This window comes from Pseudoliparis swirei, chromosome 13 (assembly GCF_029220125.1).
Source record: "Pseudoliparis swirei isolate HS2019 ecotype Mariana Trench chromosome 13, NWPU_hadal_v1, whole genome shotgun sequence".
Classification (NCBI taxonomy): domain Eukaryota; kingdom Metazoa; phylum Chordata; class Actinopteri; order Perciformes; family Liparidae; genus Pseudoliparis; species Pseudoliparis swirei.
Window position 1 is genome coordinate 5,159,904 of NC_079400.1, and position 15,761 is coordinate 5,175,664.

Sequence of the window (15,761 nt, forward strand, 5' to 3'; positions counted from 1 at the left end):
TTCTCCATCTAAAGCAGGAGGTGTGCAGTTTCTACTAAGGAAGTGCTGGTTTCTTTAACATAATAGAAACTAAAAAGGCTTTGAAAGTATCTGTTGCTTACATAAACAAGTGCTTTGACGGTGACAGGTACGGCTCTTATTAAATCTCAATTCTACGACTGAGCGGTCAGGGTGAGGTCAGGGCCAGGGGTTCCTAGTTATCCTCCCTGTGTGGATGGGGGGGGGGGGGGGGGTTGTGCATAGCTCGTGCCTAGTACTCTCCGTGTGCCTGTGTCATCTTCTGACCGAGGTCAAGAAGACTTTTTACCTATCTGTGCTCCTTTTTGGGGCGGCTGTAGCTAAGTGGGGTAAGAGGGCCGTCCTGCAACCGCATGGTTGTGGTTCTGATCCCTCTCCCTCTCCCAGTTGCAAGTCGAAGTGTCCAAGGCACTGAACCCCACCCCCCCACTGCACTGCTGCCCTGCTCCTTAATAATAACTAAATGGGTTAAATGCAGAGAACCACTCTTGGGGGATTTAATATTTATTTATATTTTATTTATGAGGCAATGTCAGGATGTTCCAAAGCCTGTGGGTGAGCATGTGAATGTGCTGTTCTCTCTGGTCAGGGCCTTACTGCCATAGAAGGACACAAGGTATGGTGCTTCGGGGCCTTAAAGCAATGTAAGGGACATGGGCTACTATGTATGCATTTTTATATTCTTAACAATAGTGAACAGCATTTATATAATTGTCTGCAAAATGTATGCAGCTTGTAGCCTATTATTGTTCACCTGCACGAGACATCACAGATGGTGACAAAAAATAAATTATATATATATATTCTTATATATATATATATATATATATATATATATATGTTTTTTTATTTTATTTTATTTTAGTACTGTAGATAAATATACGCTCATGGAACAGGTTCATGGAACAGACTCATGGAACAGGCTCAAAGCTCAGCAGAGCACACGAGTAAAAAATTATATATATATATATATATATATATATATATATATAATTATATATAATGACAATGTAAAGTTGTTATTACTATTATTTGGGCCCGATCACTGAATTATTCAGGACCTTTTTTCTTAAAATGTTTGTTATTATTATTGTTCTATAGGTGTCTTCCACTTGCCCGTGTGCTGACAGTACACATTTGGCAGGAAAAATGCTGACTTTTTCAAATGATAAGCATTACGTCCGCTGTTGTCCAACCACAGGACGAATACCGAATGAACTGAACGTATATCACAAAATAATCATCACGTTCCAATTTCAGACAGGCTTGAAAATAAACGACTAAATTGTGGGTCCTGCGCAGCCGAGGTCAGGAGGGTGTTTGTTGCGGCGTCTCCTCCATATCGTCCTACACCGGTTCCTGTACCTCTTTCAGCCGCGTTTCCCCCTCTCTCAAGTTGACAGCAACACAATCGACAACAGTGATACTCGGTAAGTAATAGGCCATATCATTACTCCGCCTCGTCAAGTTGTATTTTGTTTGAATGTCGACGATGGTTATCAAACGTCCCATTTGCTAGCAAGAATTCGCCTCCTCCCTCCCTCCCTCGTGTGTTCAAAATACTTTAGCTGGCACCGGAGACGATGTCATCGGTCGTATCATTTGACATTTAGCTAGAAGATAATAAAAAAATGGCAACGTGGAGTCCTTAACAGGGTATGCATCTAATTCACAAACATTTCCTCAAAACCATGTTATATTATACACACTGCTGGATTAATATTTATATTGCCGAATTATAATCGTAATGTAAAAGAGAATGACATATTACATTACGTGTTGCCATGTGTGCTGTCCTCACTTTAAATGAGGTTGGTTACTGTTAGCAGACAGTCCTCGTTGTCTAACCTTGAGCAAGAGGAGAGAGTATGGAGACCTTATGAGGCCAAGTCAAGTGGTGCAGGTGTTTCACAATACAAATAGTTTATATAACTGTTTAATAAAATATGTGTTTATTATATATAATTGATGTGCTTGTTATATTTGCTACTCTATTTATATTTTATTATAGTCTTGTTTATTATATGTAATTGATTTGCTTGTTATATTTTCAACTCTATTTATATTTTATTATAGTCTTATTGATTTTTTTAACATTTTTTTTTATTTTAGACAAATGCAGTGAATTCTTTTGGTGAACCGAGTAAAAACAATTGGGAAATAAATTGCGTAAATTCTCACATGGTGGCTACAAAGTCCAAATTCCCTGGTTGTTACACCATTTTATAACTTTTCTCCTTTTACCGATTTTTTTCAGACTTTTGTCGTCATGTTAAAGTTTTTCACCATTCGCACTCTTTGAAATGTCCTTTTTGTTACAGGAAAAATGGCAGTTCCTCCAACATATGCGGATCTTGGAAAAGCAGCAAAGGACATACTCAATAAGGGATATGGTAACTGGAAGCAAAATAACAGACAGTTTTATGAGTGTGTATTTATTGACACTCAGAGGATAGGTCGGCTGTTTGAAATGCATTCCCAAGCCCATTAGTTCCTCACTTTCATATTTCTTGCAGGTTTTGGGCTGGTTAAGCTTGATGTGAAGACAAAGTCTTCAAGTGGAGTGGTGAGTATAGCTGCTACTTTAAATACACAACAGTGCATTGCAGGTATTATCAGCTGATTTGAGGTTATAACGGATATTTTATCAACTTATATGTTGGCTGATAAGTGTGTTTAAGGTCATTTAGAAACATAGCTTGCCTATCATAAACACTGTTCATAGCACATCTACGTCCTAAAAAAAGAAGAATCAATGCACATTTTAATATTATAAAAAAATATGTATTCTCAATTTTTAAAGGACATACACATTGAACTTATATGGAAAATAAATGCCTGTCTTAGTTCTTGCCCAATTAAACTAAGACCTATAATTAAAAGAGAAGATAGAATTGTCCTAATAAAATAAATAAATGTGCCTTACAGAGCTTTGAGTTGCCCCATTTCTCTTAATTTTGGCGTGAATGGAGTTAGTGCCATTCTCATGCATATGTATAGGTCATTAGTAAACCTGGAACGGTACATGGTTTTCATGGATGGTCATAGTGGGGAAAGCTGACTCGCACATCAGCTATCGATTTGATTGGCTCAATTTAGTGAAGCTATTTCTGTTTTAACTGGATCAGCTGTGCCTGTGGTCTATTGCTGTGACCTTCAGTATTATTTACTCATTCATTTATCAGAAATTGGTCCCTCGGTTAAACCCCGCCAATTGTTAAGTCTCTCAACTTGCTGTACTATCTTCAGTTGGATCAAACTGTATTCCTGTTTCCCCTTTTTTTAGGAGTTTAAAACGTCCGGCTCATCCAACGTGGACACCAGCAAGGTCTCCGGGACCCTGGAGACCAAGTACAAGTGGGCTGAGTATGGACTGACGTTCACAGAGAAGTGGACCACGGAAAACACACTCGGAACTGAAATTTGTGTTGAGGATCAGGTAAAATAATAACTCCGCGATGATGCTCATCATCCCGCTTAATGCAACCGCTCTAAATGAAGTGTGACTGATGGGTTGATCTTCTCTAGATCACCAAAGGGCTGAAACTTACGTTTGACACGACATTTTCACCAAATACTGGGTAAGCAACACTTTATATGTTTATGGTAACATCACAACATGCTATCATTGTATTAAGTACATTCTTCCGACTCCGCTTCCTCACATTTCATTATTTATTTTTTATTTCCCAGCAAGAAGAGCGGCAAGGTCAAGACCGCCTACAAGCGCGAATACATCAATGTCGGCGTCGATGTCGATTTAGATTTCGCCGGTCCTACGATCCACGGAGCAGCAGTAGCCGGCTACGAGGGCTGGCTGGCCGGCTACCAGATGACCTTTGACTCGGCCAAATCAAAGATGTCTCAGAGTAACTTTTCAGTTGGTTACAAGACCGGAGACTTCCAGCTCCACACCAACATGTACGTTTTAGCATCAACTAGTTGAATCAAGCGATGCGAGAAACCTGACTGTAGAGTAACACGATTATATTTGTATCAAATGTAAATGTTTGAAGAATACTGACATGCGACGTTGAACTTTCTCTCTCAGAAATGATGGTTCCGAGTTCGGGGGCTCTATTTACCAGAAGGTAAACGACCAACTGGAGACTGCTGTGAATCTGGCCTGGACTGCAGGCAGCAACGGCACTCGCTTTGGAATAGCTGCGAAATACCAGTTGGACTCCAGTGCCTCCATATCAGTAAGTGTCTTTTAAAAGAAACTAAAAAATGTATTCCTCCCCTCAAGGAAGTTATGTTTTTTCCCTTGTGTTGGCCAACAGCAGTTCTTGGAAATAAGCCATAGGCAAGGAGCAAGGCATTGGTGTTTGTGAGGTTGTAAAAAAACATCGGACATGTTTGGACAATTCCATGTTTTTCTCATTTAATATGCTTAGTTAGATTGTAAGAACATCCAGTATGTCAAAATTAGAGTTAAAGTGCCATGTATTTTTCTTTAACTTATCATTATGATGTATCTGTTCATTGCACAATGCAATGGCTTTAGAACAGTGACATCATCTGAGTTTAGATCGGTTCCAATAAGCCTCGTTTTAATGATTCGTGTATAATATCCCCGGATATTAAAGGCTCAATTTACGGGCCAAGGGAAGTGCGTCAACGATTGCTCCGCCAACACAGGATGAGGATAGTGCTTTTCTTTTCCCTGGGAGCTATCCCCAGGTAATTAGAATGCATACAATGTAATGTATTCCGCGGGGTGGGGGTACTGTATGTACACTCTGAATCGTAGTTTAATGATTTAATGCTTTTTCTTCAGGCTAAGGTGAATAATGACAGCCTGGTGGGAATTGGATACACCCAGACTCTCCGACCTGGTAAGAACCAGCTCTCCTCTAATTTACAATTTCAAAAGCTTATTTAGATATATATTTTTTTCAGGAACAAAGAAAATATATATATGCATTTCATTTTTTAATTTCAGGTATGAAACTCGTCCTCTCTGCACTGGTGGATGGGAAGAACATCAATGCTGGGGGTCACAAACTCGGCCTGGGTCTGGAGTTGGATGCATGAGGATCTGCTCTGCCTTTTCAAAGGAGGATGAGAAATATCAGCTGAATCTGACCCTTCGTCTTAAGATATTTTTAAGAGGTGAAGCCAAAACAAAGAAGAAGCCCAGTTCTCTCGAGCAGTGTTCAAAATCGAAACTATCCCACCAGCCCCCCTTTTTATTGTTGTGACAATAACTAAACATGTTTCAATCACATGTATTCATCCGTTACTTCTTCTGACCCTCCTCTGGGTGCAACATGTCTAGGAGTGGTTTCGAAAAAAAACCAAAACCATATTATTTTTCTGATGTGATAATATAGAATGAATATCTGAGCTGTTAGATGATATCTTTATTTAAACTTTCTCCTTTTGTTTTATTTGCACATTGTATTTGTATATTAGTGGTGATATTCTACCCGTTGGAAGGTTTACTCCAACTATTTATGCTTATCAAGGTCGACGCCAATTTAAGGCTCGTCTTCACTTATCTTTCTAGAGGCTTAATTGTGATGGAGTGTGAGACCTCCGCTACCTTGAATACCTTCGAAGCTGCAAGACGATGCTAAAGGGATTTTTATTTTCCTCATTGTGACTCGAGTGAAAGAATATCAGTAAATCATCCTCTTTTCTTCCCATTTCTGATGACTGACACTAATCAGGAAGCGTTGTTTGTTGGCATGTGTCTAACCTTTGCAATAAAGTCCTGAAATCATCCTCTACTGTAATTCAACATCACTATAGTTATACAGCATAGAGAGTTGTAATGCATTTGGTAAAATAACTAAATGACAAAGACAAATGGCATGGATCATTTCTTTTTAATCAATTTATCTTGAGGTCCTGGGACAGGGTGTTTGTGTAGATTGTAAAGCCTGCTGAGACAAAATACATAATTTGTGCCATTGGCTATATAAAATAAACTGCATTGAATTATCAGCATTTCATTCAAACTTTGCACATTGCCTTGTAGCTGTAAAACTAATAAAGATATTACAGACTGCCTCCTTTTCCAAGTAGGGCGAGCCATCCAATTCAAAACGCTCGCCTCACACAGTACATTATGCACCGATCAAAACATATTTAAGAACACTTGATTCCATGTCTGCCAAGAGATCCCACAACCTGTAGTACCCCGAGCCCAGATGGTAATAACATGTTTCAGCTACCATCCCACTTATCATATAAAAGTTCACCTAACTTAAAGGATGTACATTATCCCAAAGCGTATGAATCCTCGACTCCTATCTGTTCTATAATTTGAAAGCGAGTGTGAGCCCATCCCCCACTGTGAGCATGCTGAGGCTGATTCGAGCATCACGGTGCAACTTCTTGTTCAGCTTGTCGATGGCCACAGTGTCTTCATCACCGGGGGTTGGATTCAACACCTTTCCTCCCCACAGCACCTGGAGGACGAGAAAATAAATCATTTGGGATGATTAGCTTGTTTAAATATCCTCACGCAAGAACTGAAACTTGAATATGTATTGTAGGGTGGCCCTTACATTGTCGACAGCGATGATTCCCCCTTTCCTCAACAACTGCAGAGACTTTTCGTAGTAGTTGTCATAGTTTACTTTGTCTGCATCGATGAAGACAAAGTCAAATGTTTCGGCCTGGCCATCCGACAAGAGATCATCTGAAAGAATTAAGAGGAACAGAGTGGCAAATTATACATATAATACATTTAATGCACTGTATCTGGTCAACAGTATTCTCACTGCTGGATATGAAATCGATTTGAAGAGACAGTCTCATATTCTATATTTCGAATAAAGTGAAATACGGTAATTTACATTTTTTTCCAAAATTGTTTAACCATAAAAGAAAAAAAATTAAGATCATTCTCCTTTTGGCTTATTTTGTAAATCTGAAGTTAAAAAAAGAAAAGAAAAAGAAGAAATAAGGTTAAGTAGCATTATGAGACATTCATCAATCAAAACACTAAAGAGAATCTTTGATGTTTTGATTAAATAATGAGTTTTATTTTATCTTTCTAATTTAACAATGACTAAAATAGAAGTGGAATCATTAGTAATAAATTGTCAGTAATTATTGATTCATATACACGCGCATCCAAGGTAATGTGATCCTGATAACGTGACAATACATATTTAAGATCAATCCGCCGGCGTTGACTCGAGCCGACAGAACTTCAGAAACGGAGCTGCGAAGCTTCAACATGTCAAGAACTCCCCTTTAATGTACATCTACGCCAACTGGAAGCCAGATAAGTTACCAAAACGAATGAAATCGTTAAATTGGACCCGATTGTTGTGCCACATGGCGGCTAATTCGGACAATTGATATCCAAATCAGACAATCACATCATTCACTGCGAGGGAACTCATGGAGCAACAGCCCTGCAACACTACACAATAAGCGTTAAGTGTACAGATAGTTGCACTTTTAATCATACTACAATGACACTTTTTGAAAACCCTTCAGATAAAGCATATGTCTCAGCTTTTGTGTGGCTATTTGAAGGAGTTTATTATCTTTGTCTAACATTCGGGCACACTAGGGCTCATTCATAAAAACACCCACTAAAGCGCAACGCACAACCGCTTCCACGGGGCTTTCCAGTAACCCTCTTCCTGCGATTGCTTTTCAAAGGATTACCCTCTTTCAGGCGGCACGGATAAATACAGGCCGATTGGCCTATCTGCTTGTATCTATCTTTGACGCTCTGCCTGGCTTTATTGATGACGCCTGAAAGAGGGTAATCCTTTTAAAAGTAGTCACAAAATGGCGATATTTTGACAGTTATGATAGTTTTGCCTTTGTGGAATAACAAATTGTGGACGATTTTAACTTTTGGAAAAGAGTTCATTATATTCACCCCCTTGGGCTTTCAGGGAGTTTGAATGACTTTTGTAACTTTTGCATCAGAAAAAATTCAACAAGTTAAGAAAAGAGATGAATATACTGTACCTAGAGTTTTAAGTGCTGGCTGGATGCGTAAATCAATTTTTTGCTCCACTCCTGCCTGTAAAAAAAAGAAAGAATATTTTTTAAAAAGTGGAGCAGATTAGTTGTCTGATGCCGAATGAGAAATCATGTATTGCAGCATATCATGTTTATGAGTGTTTTTACATGCGTGTAAATAATTAGTTTTCTGATTATAAAAACACTCGGCAGACTTGTCTCCACAAAAGACCGACACGCTGTCGTCTTCAGCTCATGCAGATGCAGCCTTGCTTTAAACCGAGCAACAGTCCGTCTATCGACTGGTGTATGGAAATCATCTGCACTGATCAGCACTTTCAACATAAATGTGGACGGTACCTCTTTCCAGAAGGGTTTGCCGATGTTGGCGTACTCGTCACTGACGTCACACGCAACCACAACTCCATCGTCAGCCAAAGCCAGTGCGATGCTCAGCGTGTTGTAACCCGTGTAGACTCCTGCAATGAGAGAGCACTCAAATGAGCATGATGGATGACAATACAGTGCTGCAGGGATAACGTATTTATCTGATTTGCTAGATTCCTTGTGGGGAAAAGGTGGTTTATTGACCACAAATAAGGGCAGTCAGGTTTGTAATCAGCTTTTCCGATGTGAGCATGCGCCCGACTAAGATTTAAGGCAAGAAATGTATAACTGTGAGAGCACTGCAGCGCGATCAAAGGACATGTCTTTACACGGTGACGCGTCCTCATCTTCAGAATGATTTGATTCAAGTTTCAAGGATTTTTTTATTTCCTTTCGAAGGCAAAAAAAAAATTCAAAATGAAACGACAGTTTCTCAGCTCCAGAGCATAAAACTGACAAAACATCTATACGCACCCGTACACTAGAGATGTTTTATATTTGCACCTGTACACGAAAAAGTGCATTATAACCTAATAGCAATAAATGTGTCAAAATAAATGCATATTCGAGTAATTAAATATGTCTATACATACGTCCATGTTGCAAAAGAAAACAAGACAAAATAAACTAGACTTCAAAGTCGGACTCCAACTGAACCTCCAACTCCAACCTCTATAAATCTGAATAGTTCAGTTGCTCCTGCTGAATATTTAACCAACTTATTTATCAAATTTGCGCCGTCAGAAAAATGTGTCTCACTCCAAAGCCTGTCCTCTCCCCGTCAGTCATAACGCTCAGCCAAGAAGACAATCCGGATGCAGTGGGTATCACCAAGACCCGTAAACAAGGAGCATACCTCAAAAGGGGGAGGGGAGAACTCCACTGACCTGCTTGCACAACCTCATTTCTCCTCGTGACGTGGCTTCTTGTGTACATTTATAGGTAATCGTACTGCCTGAACCTGAAGGGGTCAAAGACTGGTCAAACTCAATGATTTGAGGCGCGCAGGTTTCGGAGATCGGCCCTTACCGATCTCAATGGCTTTCTTGGTTTTGATAAGTTTTGCCAGATTGGCCATAAACTGCGACTGCTCACAGGCGACCATCATCCTGTTCCACGAGTGGTCCATTGTCGCCTGAAAGCAATGAGCGGAAAACCAGTTGTGTTAGTTTCCCAATTTACTCTGAAACATGATTACATCTCCTGCCATCGAGTGCTTGATTGTGCCAGAGCACACATGTATTCCGGAAACCGACGCATGCTTACCGATCGGAGTTTCTTCAGGACCGGATGCTCCCTCAAGGAGTTGTTGAGAACGTACTGAATCAGTGGGTCAGTTTTTCCCTCACAGTGACTTTTGGAGATGCTCATTCTGGAAAATTTCTTTTTCCCTGAGGACAAACCATGAAACAATTATAAAGGATAATATAATTAAAGTTAAGGACAATTATGGTTCTTAAAAGCACGATGATGCCATTCGATTATCCAGTTCATACATCTTTCCGGAAACTGAAGTCTGGTCTTGTTAATGTACGGCAGTTATTTGATTTGGATTAGATTAAACCTAAATTGATCTCAGTGGGAAAATGCAATTATTGCATTGGCAGTAACTGATCCAGATAAAGAAATGGAGAATGGAAATTGTAAGACAATATATCCTGAAGGAAATACTATGAATCAGTCTCGACTAACACGTTCTGGTGTTAGTGCTGCACATGGCTGCAATCAGCTGAGGCAGCGTCTCTGGACACTATATTACAAACCTGTCAGTCTGTCTTTACAGCTATCACCTGCAAATGAGAGACATGCTTATAATACCAGACATGCACTCAATGGTTTTTTTTTTTCTCTCAATAACTAATAATGCACTAAAGAAATCAGTAGTAATGTACAGAGCCATAATGTGCCTCCCTCATATCATATAAAGAAACAATACATGTGATAAATTTCAAAAGGAAAAAAGCAATAAAAGGAATTGAAATATATTAGGTTTTTATTTTAGTATTATTATTTTTTTTTTTAAATTACTTTTTTGTTTATGTTTCTTTGTTTTTTTGTTAAAATGTATGTATGTGTACAGCATTTTATTTATTGTATTGTATTGTAATTTTTTTTTTTTGCAGGAAGAGGAAGGAAGAAATAGGACTAATGGGATCATAATAAACTAAACTAAACACCATTCAGTACATACAGTAGTGTGTGAGGTGAAAAATAAGTTTGACATGATCTTGCATACTTTTGACTTCAACTACTAATAACTCCATTCACATTTATACATTTACTAATGTCTTCCTTCCTACTCATGCAATACACTTGCTAAACATGTGTTTTAAGATAGAATTACGTCAGACATTATGCAAGTTAACTCGTTCAAAGTCCACTTGCGTCATACCCTCTTTTCAAAGTTCAAAGTATACCCGTTCCTAAGGGAGAACATTTATTGCCCAATGTCCATTCTCTCTGTCAGATTAGTGAAAAGGGTTTTCCACTTGATTGCCCTCAGTTCAGACCACAGCCTCATCTCTACCTCCTCCTGTTTCATGTATTGTAGAGTTCTGGATTGTGGTCCATGCCTACTACTAATTATTCATACATTGTCATATTCATTGAATGTGTTTTAACTCTGTAAAGCTTTTCATCTGTACACATGACATCTATTGCTTCTGTCCATCCGGGGAGAGGGATCCTGCTCCGTTGAAGGGTTCTTCCCCTTTTTCCCACGTGAAAGTTTTTTTTCTATTTCTTGGGAGTTCTTCCTGATCTGTGAGGTCCTGGAATGTCATATGTGTACAGATTGTAAAACCCTCTGAGGCAAATTAGTAATTTGTGATATTGGGCTATATAAAATAAACTGAATTGAATATACTCAAACGACGTGGAACACTACTGTAACCTTCCAAGTCAACAGAGGCTTGATTTTCAGCTTTCAGGCAGTTTGAAAATCTATTTAACTTTATCTACTGAAGGCAAAAATAGAACATGAGTTTTCCTCCTATAAACACCCCCAAAAAACACACAGAGATAAGAAATGTTCAACAGCGGCCTCTAGTGGTGAATCACTCTGGTACACACTAAACCAGCTTACCGGGGTGTAGTAGCGATGTGACAACGCTTTAAAAACAGCTTTTCTCTTACCAAATAAATAACCGGCGACCAAAACGACTCCCAGAGTGATGGACCCCGCCAGCGCCTCTTTATAAATATTACGAAAAGACATGTCTGAACCGAACCACTGCGATACCACGATACACACGATGCGAGCCGGCAGCTCTTCCTTGTCGGTTTGGTGTTTTACCGTAATACCGCGAATAGAGGCGAAGCGCCGCTGGGGTGAGCTCATAGACAAAGCGAATGTTATGCAACACATTGCACGACCGTAGCGACCACGGCCACGTGACTGGTACGACTGCTGCCGATAGTAGAGTTTAGTGATCCAACTACTGCCAATCACACGAAATGCCGATTTGATAAATACTAATTTAGCAGACAAATTCGTCCTACTATGAAACCCACATATCTTGCAGAGCTAAGACTTCAGCTGCACTGTGTTTTTATGAAGAGAAGACGACTCACCAACGTGCCTGCCAGAAGACTGTCTTTTGGGTTTGAGCGTGTCCTCAAATAAACTCATGCGTTCATGATTCGTTCAGTGGCATAGGGATGAAAGTCACATGACTTGCTGTCGCTCATTTGATAGGCTTGTAAAAACAGAGAAGTCAATGCTGAGCTAAAGTCCAAGTAACAAAAGTAAAAATGCCATTCATGCAGAATAGTCCAGTTCAGTGTTTTTTTATTATCATTATGCAGAATATTACAATATTGGATTATTTGTATTACACATGTACACAACAAGTAACTAGTCACAGCTGTCTGATTAGTGTAGTAGTAACAAATACAATATATCCCATGGTACGGAAGCTTAACTATAATATCAATCAATCAATCAAACTTTTATTACAGACTCAAGGTCCAGATAGTACAACACATTAAAATATAATAAAATACATACAAAACTACTCTTACGCCTCCTGGTGGCTCGAAGTGGGACGCAACATAAGGGCAGCAGGTTTGGGTAAGTGAGGGTGCAGTCACACCAATTCAGGACACGAAAAGTATTTATTAACAAGAAGCAACACAGGGACCAACAAGGACCGACAGTGGCACCAAAGAAAAGAACATAACAAAATCCACACCCCCACGCCTTGACAGGTGCTGTGCTCTCAAAAAGTACAGTGGGTGGTGCTCACTCTAACCTGGGGCATTAACTAGTGTTGTTATGAGATGTGCCGACGCTTCGAAGCGTGTGTCGAGTATTGGAGGGGGCGTTTCCTCGTGACTGCTTCGGGAAGTGGTTCAGATATTGCCGGGAGGTTTGACAGCAATATAAACCCCTCAGGATCCATTCAAAATGTGGGTTGTTGGTTGAGAGTTTGGAGAGTTTAGAGAGAGAAATAGTTTGGAGAGTGAGGAGAGAAGGAGAGGTGATAAGATGGAACTGTTGAGAAACTTATTTCTGAATAAAAATGAATAAAATGTCCCTTGTTCTGTACATCACTGTCCAAGTTACACAAGCATATTCAGTCCCCTCTTCCTAGTTCCACGAGCACTTTCACTGTCCTCTGCCTGCTTAAGCCCATGCCATTTTCCTAAAGGGACATAATAACATTATTACACAACCTGCCATATCATATGATACTACCATTTTGGGAACATTAACACACACAGAATACATTAAAACAATATTTTATTATGCACATATGTGATAATTTATGTACAGAAATTATTTGGTCATACATTTTTGTAATTCATAGTCATTCCCAACAGCCATAACAGACACACACACATTCAATGCATCACATTACGTGGTTCAGATACAGCTGCCTGTGATTATACACTTGGCCAGAAGGTGGTTTCGTGAGCACATGAAGCTTCGAGAAATGAACCCTTTCTCGAACCAATTGGCTGAAGTGGTTCGATGCCTCATGAGGCTTCATCTCACCATCACTACCAAAAACCAAGCAATAAACAAAGCAGTATCACACACGAGGAGTCAGTGCTCGCCACAGCTCAACAGCAACCAAAAACCGACCAACCCCTCCTCTGAACAAACACAGGTCTATTTAAAGGGGAATGGTTGATGGGTGATCAGGAACAGGTGTGATGATTTAATGACTGGAACCAGGTGTGCACGTCTGTGAAGTATGTGAATGACAACAGGAGGGGGAGACAAAGCAACAACATAAAACAAGACCAAAACAGAACACAATACAATACATGTAGACCAGTGTACGTAACAACCACAACAAAGAACTACACACGCTTTATAAACTAGAATGGGTAGAGCGCATACCTTCGCATATCACAAGATTGGGCATTGAATTATGAACATTTTGGCATTAGTTGCATGCCAATTGGATAACAATTTACCGTGCAATGGTAAAAAGAAGATTTTGACCTTTCCATGACCTTGACCTTGACCTTTGACCCGATTGATCCCAAAATCTAATGAAATGGTCCCTGGATAATAACCAATCATCCCACCAAATTTCATGCGATTCGGTTTAAATCATTTTTTGTTATGCGAATAACACGTATACAAATAAATAAATAAATAAATACACGGCGATCAAAACATAACCTTCCGAATTTTCAATGCGAAGGTAATAAACAGCTGTACCAGTGTCCCCACAGCTGGGGCCGGTAGAGTGTAGTGCTGCATTGTATATTTGATAAAAACATTTTCGGAGTCATCAACCCGGCAGATACATTTGTACATTCGATTTCTTAAAACCTCTTTGAATGTATTGACTCCTGCATCCACACACATCTCACTTGCACTAGTCCACCTCGGTCTCTTCAACAGTATTCTCATGGCACATGTATTGGTTTCCGCAACAATCTAGATTGACTAGACTAAATGTTTTTTTTCTTAGTACAAATCCATTATTGGCTTGAACTTGAATAATATGACAAAGCTGATGAAAAGACTTTTTGGATAAACATTGCACTTCTCCTTACTTTTAAACTAAATGGACCATAAATAGGCCAGGACATGTAATACATGTCTTCATCCAGACGGGGGCAGTGTTGTCAAGGAAGTGAAGCTCACTTGTACTGATGGCGCACATTTTGTCTCCAGTAAATAACGCCGCCGAAAAAAAGTAGTTTCGTGTTTGACCGATAAATGCATCAACATGTTCCCAAGCATTCAGTTATTCACGTGAGGATAATCCGGTTGACCTTTTAATAAAAAGAGAGTTATGGCTCGATACATTAGGCATCTCAGACATATAGGCCGCAGTATCAGTGTGGCAAAGAGAACAATCTGCACAACATCAAGGCTGGGCTGTTAATTAGAGACCATGTGATTAGTTTGTGTGTATGTGTGTGTGTGTGTGTGTTCGTGCATGTGTAATTACCCATAGGAAGTTGTGTCTTTAGTTTATTATTATTTATTATTACTACAGCAAATGACTTTATTGGACAATAAATTAAGGAGACCAGATTTGCCTGTTTCTTTACTGTTTCACACTGAGGTTTTTTTTAGCAAAAGTAAGGACCCATGTAAAAATGGACATCAGGGGGTGGGTAGAGTATTCCTCCAGGGGGGCTGGGATGCTTCCAGCTGGGCCGCTGAGGTGTGGAGCTCGCCTCGGGGCACGATGCTCGTGTGAGTAAACATCATAACAATCCAGCAGAGAGACGCTCTCCCCGGGTTGGGACATTTTCTGCTTCGCCAGAACAATGTCCGACACTGTTGTGCTGATTGCATTTTATGGACTGGCCGGCCTGACTCAAGTCTACTGTCTATGAGAAGAAGTGTTTCATGATGCCACATGCCGGGATGATGAATGGGCTCTGAAATGTGTAGGCCGTCTTTGTACGTGGCATTAGGCAATATTCTGTTTTTATCACAGACTACAGAGAACTTTATGAGTCTATTATCTTTCTCTCCATGGCACTTGCTAAGATTTAAGCGACATATAGACCATCAACCATGTCCCGACTACACATTGTTACTTAGCAAACACGCCATACCATTTTAAAACCAGAGCTGAACTGTGCTCGTCAGACTTCTCTACTGTCCCAGACAATGAAATGCCACGCGAGTCCTCTCCTCTCAACTCTCGAGTTTGACTTTGGCAGCAGTCTTTCTTTTTGACGGACAGATGAGCGAGCGATACGACTCCATCAAAAAGAGCAGCCTGACAGTTCAATTTGACAGCCTTCTAGAAACCAAATATACTCCTTGTTCCCGGCACTACATCAATTTGACAAGAAGAAAAGTGGTCGAAAGAGATGTGGATTTCTTTACTGTGATATAGATTTTACTATGAAATAATAGAAACAAGTTTCATATGCAGTGTCACCGAGTGTTTAGCTATCCCATCATTCCTCTGCACTTTATGCTGTTA

The 15,761-nt window shown here is 39.8% G+C and overlaps 2 protein-coding genes across 5 annotated transcripts; one reads left to right on the forward strand and one right to left on the reverse strand.

The window, feature by feature from the left end:
• The first annotated feature begins 1,313 nt into the window (after positions 1–1,313).
• LOC130203601 (voltage-dependent anion-selective channel protein 2-like) lies at positions 1,314–5,748 on the forward strand. 2 transcript variants are annotated; one of them, XM_056429923.1, is made up of 9 exons: positions 1,314–1,448; positions 2,340–2,411; positions 2,535–2,584; positions 3,305–3,457; positions 3,547–3,599; positions 3,712–3,939; positions 4,070–4,220; positions 4,799–4,856; positions 4,964–5,748. In XM_056429923.1, exons 2-9 carry the CDS (start codon positions 2,345–2,347, stop codon positions 5,053–5,055), a joined length of 852 nt encoding a protein of 283 aa, XP_056285898.1. In that variant the 5' UTR covers positions 1,314–1,448; positions 2,340–2,344; the 3' UTR covers positions 5,056–5,748. The 2 variants fall into 2 exon arrangements, with proteins under 2 accessions (XP_056285898.1, XP_056285899.1); XM_056429924.1 differs by lacking the exon at positions 1,314–1,448 and having other exon boundaries at positions 2,364–2,445.
• Positions 5,749–5,833: 85 nt separating this feature from the next.
• On the reverse strand, positions 5,834–11,992 carry LOC130203600 (catechol O-methyltransferase domain-containing protein 1-like). 3 transcript variants are annotated; one of them, XM_056429920.1, is made up of 8 exons: positions 11,482–11,825; positions 10,110–10,136; positions 9,613–9,737; positions 9,376–9,481; positions 8,320–8,438; positions 7,966–8,020; positions 6,537–6,670; positions 5,834–6,437 (listed from the first exon to the last, which is right to left on the reverse strand). In XM_056429920.1, exons 1-8 carry the CDS (start codon positions 11,711–11,713, stop codon positions 6,285–6,287), a joined length of 951 nt encoding a protein of 316 aa, XP_056285895.1. In that variant the 5' UTR covers positions 11,714–11,825; the 3' UTR covers positions 5,834–6,284. The 3 variants fall into 3 exon arrangements, with proteins under 3 accessions (XP_056285895.1, XP_056285897.1, XP_056285896.1); XM_056429922.1 differs by lacking the exons at positions 10,110–10,136; positions 11,482–11,825 and adding an exon at positions 11,920–11,992; XM_056429921.1 differs by lacking the exon at positions 10,110–10,136 and having other exon boundaries at positions 11,482–11,821.
• Positions 11,993–15,761: the final 3,769 nt, after the last annotated feature.

Bases quoted from the DNA above. Each gene is read 5' to 3' on its own strand.
- LOC130203601 (XM_056429924.1), top strand. From the start codon at position 2,364: ATGCGGATCTTGGAAAAGCAGCAAAGGACATACTCAATAAGGGATATG. The intron at 2,446-2,534 runs GTGTGTATTTAT...TATTTCTTGCAG, and splicing joins AATAACAGACAGTTTTATGA to GTTTTGGGCTGGTTAAGCTT. The intron at 4,221-4,798 runs GTAAGTGTCTTT...CTTTTTCTTCAG, and splicing joins ACTCCAGTGCCTCCATATCA to GCTAAGGTGAATAATGACAG.
- LOC130203600 (XM_056429920.1), bottom strand. From the start codon at position 11,713: ATGTGTTGCATAACATTCGCTTTGTCTATGAGCTCACCCCAGCGGCGC. The intron at 6,671-7,965 runs GTACAGTATATT...TAATTCTTTCAG, and splicing joins GCCAGCACTTAAAACTCTAG to ATGATCTCTTGTCGGATGGC. The intron at 6,438-6,536 runs GTAAGGGCCACC...CTCGTCCTCCAG, and splicing joins GAATCATCGCTGTCGACAAT to GTGCTGTGGGGAGGAAAGGT.